The sequence below is a fragment of the Typopeltis vanoorti genome, chromosome 10 (assembly GCF_054136105.1).
Source record: "Typopeltis vanoorti isolate ZY-2024b chromosome 10, IOZ_Tvanoo_1.0, whole genome shotgun sequence".
Classification (NCBI taxonomy): domain Eukaryota; kingdom Metazoa; phylum Arthropoda; class Arachnida; order Uropygi; family Thelyphonidae; genus Typopeltis; species Typopeltis vanoorti.
Window position 1 is genome coordinate 108,638,581 of NC_143558.1, and position 18,220 is coordinate 108,656,800.

The 18,220-nt window shown below is 38.1% G+C and overlaps 1 protein-coding gene across 5 annotated transcripts in view; it reads left to right on the forward strand.

The window, feature by feature from the left end:
- The window catches only part of LOC150102665 (atlastin-2-like), a 437,615-nt gene that overhangs the window by 190,911 nt on the left and 228,484 nt on the right, over positions 1-18,220 (forward strand). For 4 of the 5 annotated variants that reach the window (XM_090399745.1, XM_090399748.1, XM_090399747.1 and 1 more), the window contains one exon: positions 2,683-2,775. The exons of the other annotated variant lie outside the window; for it this stretch is intronic. In XM_090399745.1, the coding sequence (XP_090255871.1) occupies positions 2,683-2,775 (93 nt within the window). The remainder of the gene's footprint in view (positions 1-2,682; positions 2,776-18,220) is intronic. 5 annotated transcript variants of the gene reach the window in all.

Sequence of the window (18,220 nt, forward strand, 5' to 3'; positions counted from 1 at the left end):
ATGTGAGTCCTATATTTTTTCTATTTATGAGTTTTGTTATATTATTGACAGCCTTGATAGAGCATTGTAGATTTATTTGAAGACATGCCAGAGAATTAGTACTGTTTCTACAAGCTTTATTATTGCTTTCCATAATCTATGTTTTGAATTTTGAGCTGTCTGTAGTAGTTGTATGTCAGGCAGTCTTTGTTTAGTGCATGTGTTTGCAGTCTTTTTTTTTTGATTTTGGCATGCTTGTTGTGATTTTGCAAATTTTTGCAATTCATCTTGGACTTATTTCATGGGCACTCGCTGAACTTATGTTCTTTAGAGCAGAATGAAGAGGTGGTTTTTCCCCCTGCAGTGTCGTGTATGATGGTGAAATTTATTGCAGTTAAAGCATCTCAGAATACTTACGTAGTCTGCACAATGGCAAATTCTCCATAGCATTTTAACACCGGTTTTCAGCAGTTTGGTCCTCGTTGTTGGATCGACTTGTACAATCAGGTTTCTTTTGTTTGTTATTTTATTTGTCATGATAAATTTCTGTGTCATCTTTGTGTCGCTGATGAAGAGTTCTTCATTCTGCATGTGGATTGAGTCTATTGCGTTGTTCGTATCAATTTCACTGAGAATATCATATATTATCAGCCTTGGAAGATGTTTATTACTGGGATTTTCTACTAATGTGTCTTTGCATTCCTTAGATATTTCGTTATGTAGCAAGTCTATATCGGTCTTTTCTTTGGATTCAATTAACACTCCTCCGTTATTAATACTTTTCATTTTTGTGATTCCGATTTTTATTTTTCTTGAGTCTATTTTTTCTTTTATAAGATTTTTGGTTTCTTCAATGCTTAGTTGAGCTATCGGTTTTACTATTATTTATGGCAAGGATTGTTTTCGGATTCGTCTTTGTTTTTAGCATTGTTTTTAACGACTTGCGAGTATAACTGGGTAGGCTGAGCTAAGTAAGCCTGTCCCTGGTTGTTTGTAGTATTCTGTTGTTCTATTGATACTTTAGTTGCATTTTTCATGTTATTAAATCCCTTTGTTAGTTTGCTCACTGCAGTTAATATGTCCTTTCTTAAATCATTTCTTAGATTGACGTTTACTTTGCCAATGTTACGCAGCAGATCTAGAGCTTTTTCGAACTCTAATTCATCCCGTGCTGCCATCTTAATGTTACTTACAGTTGTGTGTTATATCTTTCCTATTGAACTGCTACGCTTTCTGAGATACAAAGTTTAAGATAGTGTACTTACAGTTTTTTCTGCTTGTTCGTAGAAGCGACGCTTCCATTGAATTAGGCTTCAGAGGGTTGTTTCTTGTGTCCTTTGTAATCTCCCAGTGGCAGCAGTTTGGAGGGAGGGGGGGAGGTGTTATCCCTTGCTGTAGCAGCTAATCCTATTATGACCGGGACGTTGTCTTTGAGATAGCTGAACAATAGATAGTATGACCACAGCAGTATTCAGTTCAAAAAGATGGAATAAAATTTCAGTCATATGCGCTTAGAACTATGAAACTATAGAGTAAATTACTCACTGTTAGATAGAGCACTGTATGAGCTATCAGTTGATACTAGATACAACCAGTTTTTCTGATGAAATCAAGGTAAAAGCAGGAGCAATTTCAGGCATGTCCGTTCGCATCCTAGCTTGTGCGACTCTTCCTGTGTGTGTGTGTGTGTGTGTGTGTGTGTGTGTGTGTGTGTGTGTGTGTGTGTGTGTGTGTGTGTGTGTGTGTGTGTGTTGTCTATTTATATTTTGGTAGGCAAGTTGCTTCACTTTTCCAGCATATTTACACATTAATTTTATTTTAATGTCACAGATTGTATGATATATACATGAAAGAATATTAGTGTGAATGAAAGAACACCAAGAATTTGTAATCACATAATTGAAGAGAAGTTATCATCTCTGTGTATTAAATATTTCTTTGTAGCACACAGGATGTACTGTTTCCCAAAACATTTATTTGAAAAATACTAAAGTTCTAATTTACTTTATTACCTAAAACTTTCATGTTTATATATATATATATATATATAAAAGAATGATCATTAACTCAGTTAAAATATATTTTTTAAAAAGAATTGAATGACTAGAACCGAGATTTAAGTAAAAAAAGGTTTTAATATAAAAACAATATTTATTTGTTTATTTAAGCTTCGGTGTTTTAGTGTTTTTTTTTCCTTTTTACTAAGTCACAAAGTCTGCTGGGAAAAATCTACTAACATCTTCCGTTGCAATGATGAACTAGAGAGAAAAATCGTAGAAGCTAGGGAAATCATCTTCAGTCCTGTTCATCTAAATAATAACTTGAGTTACAACCTCCCAGATAGTCATTCAGCTGTAATCATGTACTGGCATTCACAAGATACTACTAGCACGTACTTTCCCAACAACAAACAAACGAAAGAACAGTTTTAATACAGCCACAACGATTTAATGTCAGTTATGTATAGAGACTCTCTATGATGTTCATAGTTTATTTAAGCTTCAGTGTTTTTCCTTTTTTCTTTCTTTTATAATGTCACCTGATGAAGGCTGTTGCAAGCCGAAACTAGTCGTGTTTTTATATTAAAACCTTTTTACTTAAATCTCGGTTCTAGTCATTCAATTCTTTAAAAAAATATATATATATATATATTGCATGTCGCTGATCTCTCAGAATAATAATTATTTCTTTTTTTAAAAAAAGAAACTACTGTTTTTAGTTCGAGACTGGAGTTATCCTTACGATGCTTCATATGGAATAGGAGGTGGTAAAAAAATCTTGAATAAAAGGCTACAAGTAAGCTGTCATATGCTCTGCAATAATATAGCTTAATATTTTTTTTGAAATTTAATGTAAATTATAATGCTCATATATTAGGAATATTTACTGAACATTTCATTCAAGACATAATGAAATAACACTCGGTATTGTTTATGTTATAAGTATTAAAAACATCTTAACTGCAATTCTTTTATTTTTGAAGAAGTATGTTTCTCTCCCCAAGGATAGTTGACATCATTCGTGAAAAATTCTTTGTGGACAGTTCATTGCAGGAAAATTTATTGTGGGAAATTATTGCAATCATTGAGACGTGGTTGACAGAAGGGGATATAACAACAGGTATAGAAGTCGCCGGGTATAGCATTTTTCGTCAGGATAGGAGGGGAAAGCGTGGTGGTGGGGTACTGCTTATGATAAGTGATGATCTATGTCCTCTAAGAGTGGAGGCTTTGGAAGGAAGTGAGACAATTGATTTTGAGAGCGTATGGTGTGAGGTAGAGGTAGGCAAGACAGGATATTTAGTGGGGTGTTGCTACAGACCCAGGAGCACAGAAGATGGGGAGTAGGAGATGTTTAGACAGCTAAGTTTGGCAAGTGCAAGAAGAATGATTGTTATGGGAGATTTTAACTACAGTAGTATAAATTGGAGAGAGGAAGATGCATGTAGCAATAGGGGAATGGAATTTCTAGAATTCTTGAGAGACAAATGTCTTAGGCAACATGTAACAGAGGAAACAAGAGGTTCAAGAGTTTTGGATTTGGTTATAGCATCAGAAGAGTTGATAATAACTGAGATGACATCTCTCCCACCAGTTGGAGAGAGTGACCATATGGTTTTGACTTGGAAAATGAATAGACATGCAGGAGTATCAAAGAGATGGGAACGTATGTGGAATTATAAGGCAGGTGATTATAATAGTCTTAGACGTCAACTTCGGGAAGTTATATGGAGGGCAGAATTGGAAGGCCGGTATATCATTATTGCATTGGAAATTGTGAAGGAATATTTGTTGGCAGCAATAGTATGCTGTATTCCAAGAGTGAAGAAGAGGACACAATTTGGAGTAAAGTGGATGACAAACAATATTAAACAGGAATTGCATGCGAAAAAGAGGCTATGGAAGAGATATAAGGAGACAGGTGAAGAGAAGATGCATGAAGAATATAAGACACAGGCCAGAAGAGTAACTAGTGTGGTAAGGAAAGCGAAACTAGAATATGAGAGGAGATTGGCCCTAAGATCCAAAGAAAATCCTAGGGAATTTTTTAGCTAATGTGGCCAGTAGGAGGAGAAATGACTGTGGAAGAATGATATTGTGGGATAAAAATGGGAATAGAGCAACTGATGCAGAGGACATAGTGGAATTATTCAATGAACACTTTATTGGAGTATTTCATCCTAGAGGAGTCAGTTTTAATGCTAGAGGGATAGGGCTGGTTCGAGGCTTAGAGGTACAGGAGGAGAGTGTGTTTCAGATACTGAGTACTCTGAATATCAGTAAATCTGTGGGACTGGATGGTATTTCACCATGAGTTTTGAGAGAATGTGCTAGGGAAATGACAGTGCCTTTAACCTGGTTTTCAATGAAAGTCTGGCTGCGGGAAAGGTGCCCAGGGAATGGAAGGAAGGTAAGATAGTGCCATTGCATAAGGGTGGTAACAGACTGGAAGTGTCTAATTATAGGCCAGTCTGTGTGTCATCAGTGGTTGTTAAGATCTTGGAGAAAGTAGGGAGGGACCGTATACAGCATTGGGCAGATGAGGGTAATGTTATCTGTGAGAATCAACATGGATTTGTGAAAGGGCGCTCTTGTTTTAGCAATATGCTAGCCTTTTATAATAAAGTTACAAGAACATTAGATGAAGGAAAGGCATATACTGCAATATACATGATATACTGCAGTTTAGGCATATACTGCATATACATGATATATTTGAAGGGGATAAATTAACTGTGGAAAGGATACAAAGACGGATGACAAAGATGGTTTCAGGACTGTACAATGTTAGTTATGAGGATCGGCTAAGGGAATGTGGACTGCAGAGTTTGGTGGATAGAAGGAGACATGATATGATTGAGAGTTTTAAACTGTTGAGAGGTGGTTACAGGGTTGACACTGGCTAGTTCTTTCGTAAGGGGCCATCCCTGGAAGTTATGAAAGGAAACTGTGAGCAAGAGGGTGAGGAGTGGGTCTTTGCATGGAGGGTGATTGAACCACAGAATGCATTGCCTGATAGTGGTGAGAGCGAGAACGGTCAGTGAGTTTAAGGAGTGGTATGATAGACTTTGTGTTTACTAGGAGGGATGTCCTACGTTGAGTCTTGATAGACTTATGTTTCCTAGGAAGGATCTTCAGCGATGAATCTTTGACTCCTTGGATGCCTAAATAATAATAATAATAATTGTCTTGTGAACAGCTTGAAAATAAACTGTAATCAGAAATATCTGTAGTTGGAATAGTTGGCTGACTGTGTTTAATGTAACTCTCAGAGATAATTATTAACTAGATATTTCATTTGGGAACTTGCACTTATACTTCCATACTTTCAGCCAAGAAGAAAAATATTATCAAATATCAATTTTAAAATTTCTTTGTTTCATAAAATACTGCTAGTATTGAGAAATAAAGTTAAAGCTAGTATTTCAGTCAAAGATTGAAAATTTACCTTAAGCTGACCTACATCATGAAAGGATTTATGCAATTTCAGAATCATTATCTTTAACATAATTACTCAGCGGTACAAATATAGTCTTAATCTAGAAAATAATAAAATAATATTATAAAAAATATATAAAATAATAATACCCTCCAAAATCTCTTAATATGTAGAGAAAGTGAAGTCAGTTCCAAAATACGGGATATATATATATTATATATATATATATATATATTATATTTAAAAAAAAAAAAAAAAAAAAAATATATATATATATATTTTTTTTTTTCATGAGCATTGACTTGGTTACTTTGATACATTTAGAAAGATATTTAATGACTAAAAAACCGAGAATTAATTAAAAGCTTTAATGATAAAAAACAACTAGTTTCGGCTTTTTACAGCCTTGATCAGGTATCTTTTAAGAAGAGGAAACAATAATAAAAACTGAAGATTCTAAAAAATTGAGAAGCACAGATAAATTGCAGTACATTATTGAAATAAAAAACATTGTATTAACATTGAAGTTGTTCTATTTTATGTGCCATTGTTTGTTGTATGCAAAAATTATCCAAAAAAATGTTTGCTTTATTAAAGCATTGCGTTCAATCTTACTACTTCCAATATCAAAACACCATCGATAAACAGAACCATTGCGATGGGGAACCCTTTATCCCCTATTCTGGTTAATATTTACCTTGAAGATTTCAAAACAAGAGCTATATTGTCCTCTTCGTTTTAACCAAAAATTTGGAAGCGTTATGTAGATGACATTTTTATTATATGGAGTCATGGCGAAAATTCTCTCATGGATTTTCTTCATCATCTCAGTAACCAACATCCAAATATAAAATTCACAGCTGAACTAGAACATGAAAACTCCCTACCATTCCAGGATATAAAACTCTTTCGCTGCTCTTGAAAATTTAGGATCTCTATTTACAGAAAACCAACACATACTAATAGATATCTTCACAATCTTTCTCATCATTTTCCACCACAAAAACTCGGAACCATTTCCACCTTGGGATACAGAGCACACTCTCTTTTAAATGATCTAGATGAACTTCAAAAAGAAATTAATCACCTCTCACTTGAGAGGGCACTAGTGAGTCAAGCGCTGTGGACGCGATTTGAAGAGCTCCTGATTCAAATAAGTTTTACTAGGAATAATTAAGTATATATGCATAACTGTTTGAGTAAGAGCGGCTGTAAACATTGTGTGCTACCGGTATTATTAATGTGGGGGATTTTTCTTGCCTAAACTAATTACGAAATCGTTATAATTAGACCTAGTAACCTGCAGAGAGAAAAAAAAAATGACGGCAGCATTGTCATTCCATGATTTTAATTTAGATTTCAGTCGTTTCGTTAAGTGTGAGGTCTGTTATATGTATTCCTTCGATTACATAAATGATTTGTGGATGGAAGAAGGGTGTGTGCGAAGTGTGACCTGAACGAGGAACTGATGAATGCAAATATGAAATCGATGACAGAAAGTGTTAGTACCGATTGTGTCACGAGTGCACGTTTGAAAGAGAAGGATGGTGAGAAAGAGAGGCGAAAAAATGTTAAAAAATCAGGAAAAAAGAAAAGAGCGATTTGAAACCGTAACGGATGTTAAAAGGGACGAAAATAAGGCGGAAAGAAATGAAATTGAGAGAATGAATGAAAGTAGAAATGGTGTGATGCAGAAATCACAAGTGAAAAAAATTAAAAGAATAAATGATAGCGAAAAAAGAATGAATGATGGCGAAAGTTGGACGTATGTTGGACTGAAAGTACTGAAACAAAGAAAGATGAATGAGAGTAAAAGTGAGAAGAACGATAGCGAAAGTTGGACGCATGTTAGTCCGAAAGTACGGAAACAAAGAAAGATAAGTGAGAGTGAAAGTGAGAAGAATGATAGTGAAAGTTGAATGTATGTTGGACCAAAAGTGCAGAAACAAAGAAGGATGAATGAGAGGGAAAGTGAGAAGAGGGGGTCGAGAGTTAGAAAGATTTAATGATAGAGAGAATGTGTCGCGAGATTCGGAAAGTGAATTGGATTGGATGAGACAAGAAATGAAATGGATGCGGAATGAAATTAAGAGAATTCAGGTCAAAACTATTAAAATAAATCATGATGGCATGAAAGAGTTAACAAAAGATGAGCGAGTGGCGATGTATGGCGACTCGATTATTAAAGCTGTGCTAGTGGATAAAATGCACAAGGTATGTTTTCCAGGTGGTAAAATGAGTAGAGTGATTGAGGCATTGAATATGAGGCAGGAGCGAGCAAAAGAGTTAATTGTATTAATTGGTACAAATGATTTGAGAGAGAAAATGAGTATGTCAAAATGAATATCAGGAGGCTACTTGGAAAGATAAAGGGAATAGTGTGACAAGGGTAGTCAGTGTGTTGCCTAGATATGATTGTGATGAAATGAGGCGGAGAGCAAGAATTATGAATGATATTCTGGCTGAAATGTGTGAGGAAATGGGAGTACAGTTTGTTCATGTGTGGAATGAGTTTGAGGGATGAAGTGAGCTGTATGGGAACGATGGACTGCATTTGAGTGGTTATGGTGTGAGTCGCTTGGAGAGACTGCTGCTGGAAGGTAGAGAAGTGAATAGAGAGAATGAATCAGATCGAGAGGGGAGTGATGTGGAAGAGTAAGATAGGAGAGATTGAAGAAGTGGATATGAAAGGGGAAGTGAGTGGTACGAGTATAGAAAATGAGAGAATGGGTGTGCAAGAGGAGCAGGGAAACGGGGAGGCTCACGGTGGACAGGGGTACACAGTGTGAGAAAGGTGGATGCTCCAAGAGGAGGTGAGAGCATGTGTAGGCAGGAAAGAAAAGGGATGACCAGGGATCAAGAGGAAACAGATGGAATTGCAAAGGGTTCTAAAATGAAGAAGCAGAAAGGGAAATGGCCCCAGTCCAGCATGGAGAGATCACATCGAGTGAGTGGTATCCGTGGAACTAGCTGTAGATCGAAATGAGCTGTTGTGTTTGTATACCAATGCTAGAAGTATAAGAAACAAGGCAGATGAAATGGTTGCACTAATTGCGTCTATTCACCCAAAGATTGTCGAAATAAGTGAGACATGGTTAGATGAGGATGACATCCTGACAGGAATAGAGATGGAAAGGTATGATGTGTTTCGTGAGGATAGAAGGGGTAAAAAGGGAGGGGGAGTGCTCTTGATGATAGAGAAAGAGTTATGTCCATACAACGTAGAGATGCAAGAGGGAAATAGGGCCAGTGGTTTTTGAGGCAGTATGGTGTGAGATAGAGGTGAATAGAATCAAATACTTGATGGGATGTTGTTATAGACCTGGTAATGTGGATGGTGGTGATAGTGAAATGTATAGTCAAATAAGCCAAGCAAATAAGAAAAGGGTGATCCTTATGGGTGATTTTAATTATGGCAATATAGACTGGAATGAAGAGATAGCGACGGGAAGTAAAGAAAATGAGTTTCTTGAGTTTTTGAGGGATAACTACCTCAGACAGTATGTAACAGAGGGCACACGAGGATTAAGGGTCTTGGATTTGGTCATCTCATCGGAGGATGTAATTATCAATGAGGTGTCAAATCATCCACCAGTTGGTGAAAGTGACCATGAGGTGATTACCTGGGTGGTTGCCAGCAGTGCAAGGACCCCTGTGAAAAAAGGTTATATGTGGAACTACAAGGGAGGTGATTATGAAGAGCTCAGAAGACAGCTTGCAGGTGTAGCATGGAATGAGGAGTTAGCTGGAAAAGAGATCAATGCAGCTTGGGGGATTTTCAAAAACTATTTAGTAGGTGCAATGTCTGAATGTATTCCATGGGTCAGAAAGTTAAATAAGTTAGGTGTGAGATGGATGAATAAAGAGATTAAGCATGCAATACAGAGAAAAGGGGCATTGTGGAGGCAGCATAAGTGGAAGTAACCAATTTCATGAGGTCTACAAAGACCAGGCAAGGAGGGTGACTTGGTTGGTGAGAGTAGCTAAAGAGAGGTATGAACAGCAGTTAGCTAATGAAGCCAAAAATAATCCTAGGGAGTTCTTTCGATATGTAGCAAGCAAAAGAAAGAATGATTATGGAAGGATGACATTGATTGGAGGAAATGGTATAAAGACAGCTGTTGCAGAATGTGTGGTGGAGATACTTAATGAGCAGTTCATAAAGATCTTTCAGCCTTGTGAATGTGACTTCATGGAGAGATTAAGAGCAGTTGAAGATGGGGAGGAGAGACTGACTGTAAGTGAGCAAGAGGTGTTTGGGGGAGTTGAGTAAACTAGATATAAATAAGGATGTGGGACTTGATAATATATCACCGCGTGTTCTGAGGGAATGTGCCAGAGAGTTGACACCTGCCTTGACATATTTTTTTAATATGAGTCTTACACTTGGTCAAGTTCCTAAAGAGTGGAAGGAGGGCAAGATTGTGCCACTTCTTAAAGGAGGTGATCGAACTCAAGCATCAAACTATAGGCCTAACTGTGTGTCAGGTGTTATGGTTAAGTTGTTGGAGAAGCTTGTGAGAACTAGGATCCAGAGTTGGGTTGACAACAATGGTATAATCTTTGATGGACAGCATGGATTTGCTAAAGGGAGGTCATGTTTTAGTAATCTACTTACTTATTACAATAAAGTGACTGCTTCCTTGGACAGAGGAGAAGGATACACAGTAATATACTTGGATTTTGCAAAAGCTTTTGATAGAGTACCTCATGATAAGTTGACAGTCAAACTAGAGCAGATGGGGTTGGATATTAGATTAGTGCATTGGATTGGAGACTGGCTATCTGATAGGTATCAACAAGTTGTGTATGGGGGGTACAATATCCAGGAAAAGGAAAGTCACTACTGGAGTGCCTCAGGGGTCTGTTTTAGGGCCATTACTATTTAACTTGTATATTAATGATATTGGCAAAGATTTGGATGAAGATATTTAGTTGTGTGCAGATGATGCAAAGTTGGGACGAACCATAAAAAGTAGTGAAGATGTTGTGGCCTTGCAAGAAGACTTGAATAAATTGAGTGATTGGGCAAGCAAATGGGGATGTGAGTTCAATGTTGCAAAATGTAAGGTTTTAAAATTTGGAAAACAAAGATGGGATGCAGAATATATGCTTCGTGAGAATATATTGTTGGAGGTAGAGGAAATAAGAGATCTGGGGGTGATAGTGGATAAGGATCTAAAATTTAGGGGACACATCGCCAAAATTGTGAAACAACACAAAGACTTCTGGGAATGATGTGGAGGACACTGACGTGTAGAATTAGGGAGATTCTTGTTCCATTGTATAAGGCTTTGATTAGGCCGCACATGGACTATTGTGCTGAGATTTGGTCACCGGGTTTTCAGAAGGATGAAGAGATGCTGGAAAGGGTCCAAAGGTGACTGACTAAGGTAGTTTCTGACCTGTGGAATGTTGAGTATGAGGAAAGATTGAGAAGATGTAATTTGCAGAGTCTGGTGGAGAGAAAGAAGAGGGGAGATATGATAGAGACCTACAAGTTGGTAAGGGGTTGTTATAAGATCATTGGTGGAGAAGTTCTACAGAGAATAGTGGTAGATCAGGGGAGAACCAGAGGTCATCCCTTGAAACTGTATAAAGAGGTGTGAGTAGGAGAGTGAGAGGCAGGTTTTTTACATGCAGAGTTGCGAATGATTGGAATGCCTTGCCTGAGAGTGTGGTGTCTGCAAGGAGTTTGAGTGTGTTTAAGACACGGTATGATGAGATGTGTGTGTGATAAAAGGACCTCCCAGATGAGTCTTTGACTCCACGAGGTCTTGTTTAATAATAATAATAAAAAAAATAATAATAATAATAATGTCTTTGAACAAATTGGATATTATAAAAAAACCATTAAGAAATTTCTTATGGATCCTCCTAGGCACCGCAATACAGAAAATTACCAATTTTAAAGGTAGCATCTCAATCCCATACATCAGTTCAGTCTCCCAAAAATTGTCTAAAGTCCTTAAGAAGTACAACATCAGGCCGTTATTCACTACACTTACAAAAATCCGATCTCTTATAAGCCATCCAAGCCTAAGAATCACAATCTGAAATATCCTGAGGTATATAAACTATAGTGTGACTGTATTGTTCCTTATTATGGTCAAACTAATACGTCTATTGAAATTCGTATGGAAGAACATAAAAGAGAAATCTCCTGTAACAGATCACATGCCAGTGCCTTATCCAGCCATATTCTCTTCTCTAACAATCCTCATGATGATTTTCAAGGTCACTCAATTTCCTGGGATAGATCTGAAAACATCCGCTGCAATGATGGATTTGAAAGAAATATAGTGGAATCCAGGGAGATCATCCTTAATCCTGAACAATTAAACAACAATTTAAGCTATAACATCCCTGATAGCCATAGTGCTATTATTCAGTACTAGCGTTCTCGAGAGTCTACTACCATGCATACAACAAACAATGGCACGTAAAATAGAACAACTTGAATGTTAATTACAAAGTTTTTTATTTCAATTATGTACTGCAATTTATCTGTGCTTCTCAGTTTTTTAGAATCTTCAGTTTTTATTATTGTTTCCTCTTCTTAAAAGATACCTGATGAAGGCTATAAAAAACCAAAACTAGTTGTGTTTTTTATCATTAAAGCTTTTAATTAATTATCGGTTTTTTAGTCATTAAATATCTTTCTATATATATAGAGAGAGATAGAGAAAGTATATATATATGTATATATATTTATATATAGTCCGCACGGTTAGCCTAGTGGCTGTGTGCTACGCAACCATATGCCTGGGGAAGGAGTGTCCTAGGTTCAATTCCCATCGGAGATGTGTGAAGAGCTTAAAGATCTTCCTCGGCCATAGCCAAGTTAACCAGTCTTGGCATGGACAGTAGGACAGTTTTCCCTCCCAATTTATTCGGGGGTTTTTATCCTGCAAACAGACCATGAACACACAGGATACAGCCATAGGATATAGCATGGCAAGGAAGGCTGGTAAACCACCTTGCTCATAGTCACTTCCCTAGTATGGTAGCATAGCTGCCCCTACCATCAGTATGGATGAAAAGGAAATCATTCCATTCCATACATATCACATCTGGATGAGTGTCTTATGTGCACAATACAATAGTCAAAGATTGCACAAATAAAAAAACTTTAAAAATGTAGTATTAATTAATGCTACCAGAGCCCATAGTATCTAAGGAAGGAAAAAAATAATAAATAAAGATCAACATTTTAAAAAATTGGGGAACGAACTCACCGATCAGTAACATACAAAACATTAATTTCACTTTATACAGAACAAAAAATATTATAAAAAAACTAAATGAAATTTAATTAAATAAGTAGTGTAGAGGTATTATTTTCAGAATATCGGAAATGATAGCCATAAAATGTGCAAGAACTCAATCAACGTCCACCACCCCTACATAATCTCCAAGTGTTGGAAGCTTCACACCATAAAAATTAGGTCATAACTCCGACCAATAGGTAATAACACAAACACTTCAAAGGCAGAAACACCAAGCCGACATGACATAGCATCCGCTTCCTCGATGAGTTCAGATGACGACACACACACACGGTCGAAACGGCTCACACCCCGTCATCCTTCTCCCTGGCCCCCCTTTTCCCATAAACTCTTCCCCTTCCTCTAAAAAACAGTTGCTATTTTCAGTCCCCTTTTTCATCTTTCCCACCCTTAAAAATAATATATGTATATATTATACAAAAAACCTGGATTTTTTCCGAATTAATTCTCCCACATTGCCTAAGCCACCCTACTCCCCCTTTCAACATTATAACAGCAGAACTATGCACACCGCAGAAAGAAGACAGGCAACAACATCCAAGAAACGGTATCTGTGAATTTTCTTCTTATTATGCTACATATATTTGTCTCTAAAATACATCTGCAATGTCCTAAGAATTCTTGAGTCAAAAGCCAATGACATTAAAACAGCAGCACTCCTAATCAAAAGCAGGCAAAATAGCCATAAAAATAATAAGTAATATAGAAATATGGGAAGAAAATATATTTTCTAAAATATTTCTTGTTTTGCATTTGTGTTTTATATATCTATCTTTACAATATTATTTCAGTTTTCTTGCCAAGAATTTTCCTCATGAAGAATTGTATGGACACTAATTTACATAATAATATGGTATACTCTCACTTAATGTTTGACAAACTTTATTTAAGTTAGTCATAATAATTTCTCACTTATAGCAAAATAATATTGCTAAATGATGACATCAAGAAGTATTCACTGAATATTTTGCAAAAGTCCATAAACTGCAAAGTATACCGTATTTGATCACAAAAAAAAAGAAGAAATTATGAAAGATTTAAACCAAGAATCAGTAATAGAAAAAATTAAAAAATATAAACATAAATGGATGGAACACGTTCAAAGAATGAAAGCAGAAAGATTACCAAAACAAGCCTTAAAGTACAAGCCATTAGGAAAAGAAAACCAGGACGTCCTCTTAAACGATTCAATGACGACTTCTAAAGCGAACAGGCCATGCTAGGCCTAAAACCTTGATACTCATGATGTTGGCTATAGATGGAACAACAGATTATAACACAAATATGGCAGACAATAGTAGTATAATCACACACACACGCACGCACGCGTCATGTCATCAGGAGACTTGGGTTCTATTTAGTCTTTTGATATATTTTGAACAAGTCAGTAAAGCTTTGGAACTGGATGGTATTTCACCACGAGTTTTGAGAGTGTGCTAGGGAACTGACAGTGCCTTTAACCTGGCTCTTCAATGAAAGTCTGACTTTGGCAAAAGTGCCCAGGGAATGGAAGGAAGGTAAGATAGTACCATTGCATAAGGGTGGTAACAGATTGGAAGTGTCTAATTATAGGCCAGTCTGTGTGTCATCAGTAGTTGTTTAAGATCTTGGAGAAAGTAGTGAGGGACCATATACAGCATTGGGCAGATGAGGGTAATGTTATCTGTGAGAGTCAACATGGATTTGTGAAAGGGCGCTCTTGTTTTAGCAATATGCTAGCCTTTTATAATAAAGTTACAAGAACATTAGATGAGGGAAAGGCATATACTGCAATTTTCTTAGACTTAGCGAAGGCATTTGTTGCCTAGGTATGATAATGATGAGCTGAGCAGAAGAGCGGTGATATTGAATGGCATAATAGCGAGAATGTGTGACAAGAGAGGACTGGTATATGTGGATGCTTGGAGTGCGTTTGAGGAAAGAGAGGAGTTGTTTGCGAGAGACCGTTTACATTTGAATGAGGAAGGACGTAGGCATCAGGAGAGATTGCTGTTCTGAACGAGTCTGTGTGTCCCAGGGAGGATGATAGCAGGGGTGGCCTCTTGTGGGAATGGATACTTGGGAGAAGGGAGACAATGTCAGGCAAGACTGAGCCCAGTGGAGTCTAGAAGGGATAATGCTGGGTATAGAAACAATGGCATTTATATGCTGTATACTAATGCCAGGAGTATCCGGAATAAGGGGGAGGAATTGGTGGCGCAGATAGCATCAGCCTGGCCAAAAATTATTGCGATCACTGAGACGTGGTTGACAGAAGGGGATATAAAAATAGGAATAGAAGTCGCTGGGTATAGCATTTTTCGCCAGGATAGGAGGGGAAAGCGTGGTGGTGGGGTGCTGCTTATGATAAGTGATGACCTATGTCCTCTAAGAGTGGAGAATTTGGAAGGTAGTGAGACAAATGATTTTGAGAGCATATGGTGTGAGGTAGAGGTAGGCAAGACAGGATATTTAGTGGGGTGTTGCTACAGACCCAGGAGCACAGAGGATGGGGACCAGGAGATGTTTAGACAGCTAAGTTTGGCAAGTGCAAGAAGAATGATTGTTAAGGGAGATTTTAACTTGAGTAGTATAAATTGGAGAGAGGAAGATGCATGTAACAATAGGGGAATGGAATTTCTAGAATTCTTGAGGGACAAATGTCTTAGGCAACATGTAACAGAGGGAACAAGAGGTTCAAAAATTTTGGATTTGGTTATAGCATCAGAAGAGTTGATAATAACTGAGTTGACGTCTCTCCCACCAGTTGGAGAGAGTGACCATATGGTTTTGACTTGGAAAATGAATAGACATGCAGGAGTATCAAAGAGACGGGAACTTATGTGGAATTATAAGGCAGGTGATTATAATAGTCTTAGACGTCAACTTCGGGAAGTTTCATGGAGGGAGGAATTGGAAGGCCGGGATATCACCAGTGCGTGGGAAATTGTGAAAGAATATTTGTTATCAGCAATGGTAAGTTGTATACCACGAGTGAAGAAGAGGGCGCAAATTGGAGTAAAGTGGATGACAAACAATATTAAACAGGAATTGCATGCGAAAAAGAGGCTATGGAAGAGATATAAGGAGACAGGTGAAGAGATGCATGAGGAATATAAGACACAGGCCAGAAGAGTGACTCGTGTGGTAAGGAAAGCGAAACTGGAATATGAGAGGAGATTGGCCCTAAGATCCAAAGAAAATCCTAGGGAATTTTTTAGCTATGTGGCCAGTAGGAGGAGAAATGACTGTGGAAGAATGATATTGTGGGATAAAAATGGGAATAGAGTGACTGATGCAGAGGACATAGTGGAATTGTTCAATGAACACTTTATTGGAGTATTTCATCCTAGAGGAGTCAGTTTTAATGCTAGAGGGATAGGACTGGTACGAGGTCTGGAGGTACAGGAGGAGAGTGTGTTTCAGATACTGAGTACTCTGGATGTCAGTAAAGCTGTGGGACTGGATGGTATTTCGCCACGAGTTTTGAGAGAATGTGCTAGGGAATTGACAGTACCTTTAACGTGACTTTTCAATGAAAGTCTGGCTTTGGCAAAGGTGCCCAGGGAATGGAAAGAAGGTAAGATAGTGCCATTGCATAAGGGTGGTAACAGACTGGAAGTGTCTAATTATAGGCCAGTCTGTGTGTCATCAGTAATTGTTAAGATCTTGGAGAAAGTAGTGAGGGACCGTGTACAGCATTGGGCAGATGAGGGTAATGTTATCTGTGAGAATCAACATGGATTTGTGAAAGGACGCTCTTGTTTTAGCAATATGCTAGCCTTTTATAATAAAGTTACAAGAGCATTAGATGAGGGAAAGGCATATACTGCAATTTTCTTAGACTTGGCGAAGGCATTTGACAGGGTGCCACATGATAAGCTGATATTTAAGTTGCAGCACATGGGTCTGGATGTCAGATTGGTCAACTGGATTCAGGATTGGCTGTCTGATAGGTATCAGAGAGTTGTGTATGGTGGAGCAGTTTCCAGGAGGCAGAGGGTTACAAGTGGGGTCCCACAGGGCTCAGTACTAGGACCTATACTGTTTAACCTTTATATCAATGACATAGCCAGTGGATTGCAGGGGGATATTCAGTTGTTTGCGGATGATGCGAAGCTTGGAAGGATTATTAGTAATAGTGCAGATGTGGTAGCCCTGCAAGAGGATTTAAATAAGCTAGATAGATGGGCAAATGAATGGGGGTGTCAGTTTAATGCAGCAAAATGTAAGGTCTTGAGGTTTGGGAAACATCGATGGGATGCTGCATACTCTATGGGAGGAGTTATACTGGAGGAAGTAGGGGAGACAAGAGATCTGGGGGTTGATGATTGATAGAAACCTGAAGTTTAGGGGACATATTGCAAAGGTGGTGAAGGTAACACAGAGGATTGCTGCTATTATGAGAAGGACACTGACCTGCAGAGATAAGAGGGTTATCATTCCGTTGTATAAGTCTCTGATCAGACCACACTTGGACTATTGTTCTCAGATTTGGTCCCCAGGATTTGAAGGGGATAAATTAACTGTGGAAAGGATACAAAGACGGATGACAAAGATGGTTTCAGGACTGTACAAGGATAGTTATGAGGATCGGCTGAGAGAATGTGGACTGCAGAGTTTGGTGGATAGAAGAAGGAGAGGTGATATGATTGAGACTTTTAAACTGTTGAGAGGTGGTTACAGGGTTGACACTGGGGAGTTCTTTCGCTTGGTTGATCAGCGGGAAGGAGTGATGACAAGAGGCCATCCCTGGAAGTTACGAAAGGAAACTGTGAGCAAGAGGGTAAGGAGTGGTTTCTTTGTGTGGAGGGTGGTTGAGCCGTGGAACGGTCAGTGGGTTTAAGGAGTGGTATGATAAACTTTGTGTTTTTAAGGGGGACCTCCCCTCGATGAGTCTTGACAGACTTTATGTCTTAGAAAGGACCTCCCCTCGATGAGTCTTGACAGACTTTATGTCTTAGAAAGGACCTCCCTCGATGAGTCTTTTGACTCCTTGGAGGCCTGAATAATAATAATAATAATAATAATAATAATAATTTGACAGGGTGCCACATGATAAGCTGATATTTAAGTTGCAGCACATGGGTCTGGATGTCAGAACCCCAACTGGATTCAGGATTGGCTGTCTGATAGGTATCAGAGAGTTGTGTATGGTGGAGCAGTTTCAAGGAGGCAGAGGGTTACAAGTGGGGTCCCACAGGGCTCAGTACTAGGACCTATATTGTTTAACCTTTATATCAGTGACATTGCCAGTGGATTGCAAAGGAGATATTCAGTTGTTTGCGGATGATGCGATGCTGGGAAGGATTATTAATAATAGTGCAGATGTGGTAGCCCTGCAAGAGGATTTAAATAAGCTAGATAGATGGGCAAATGAATGGGGGGGTGTCAGTTTAATGCAGCAAAATGTAAGGTCTTGAGGTTTGGGAAACATCGATGGGATGCTGCATACTCAATGGGAGGAGTTATACTGTGAGGAAGTAGGGGAGACAAGAGATCTGGGGTTGATGATTGATAGAAACCTGAAGTTT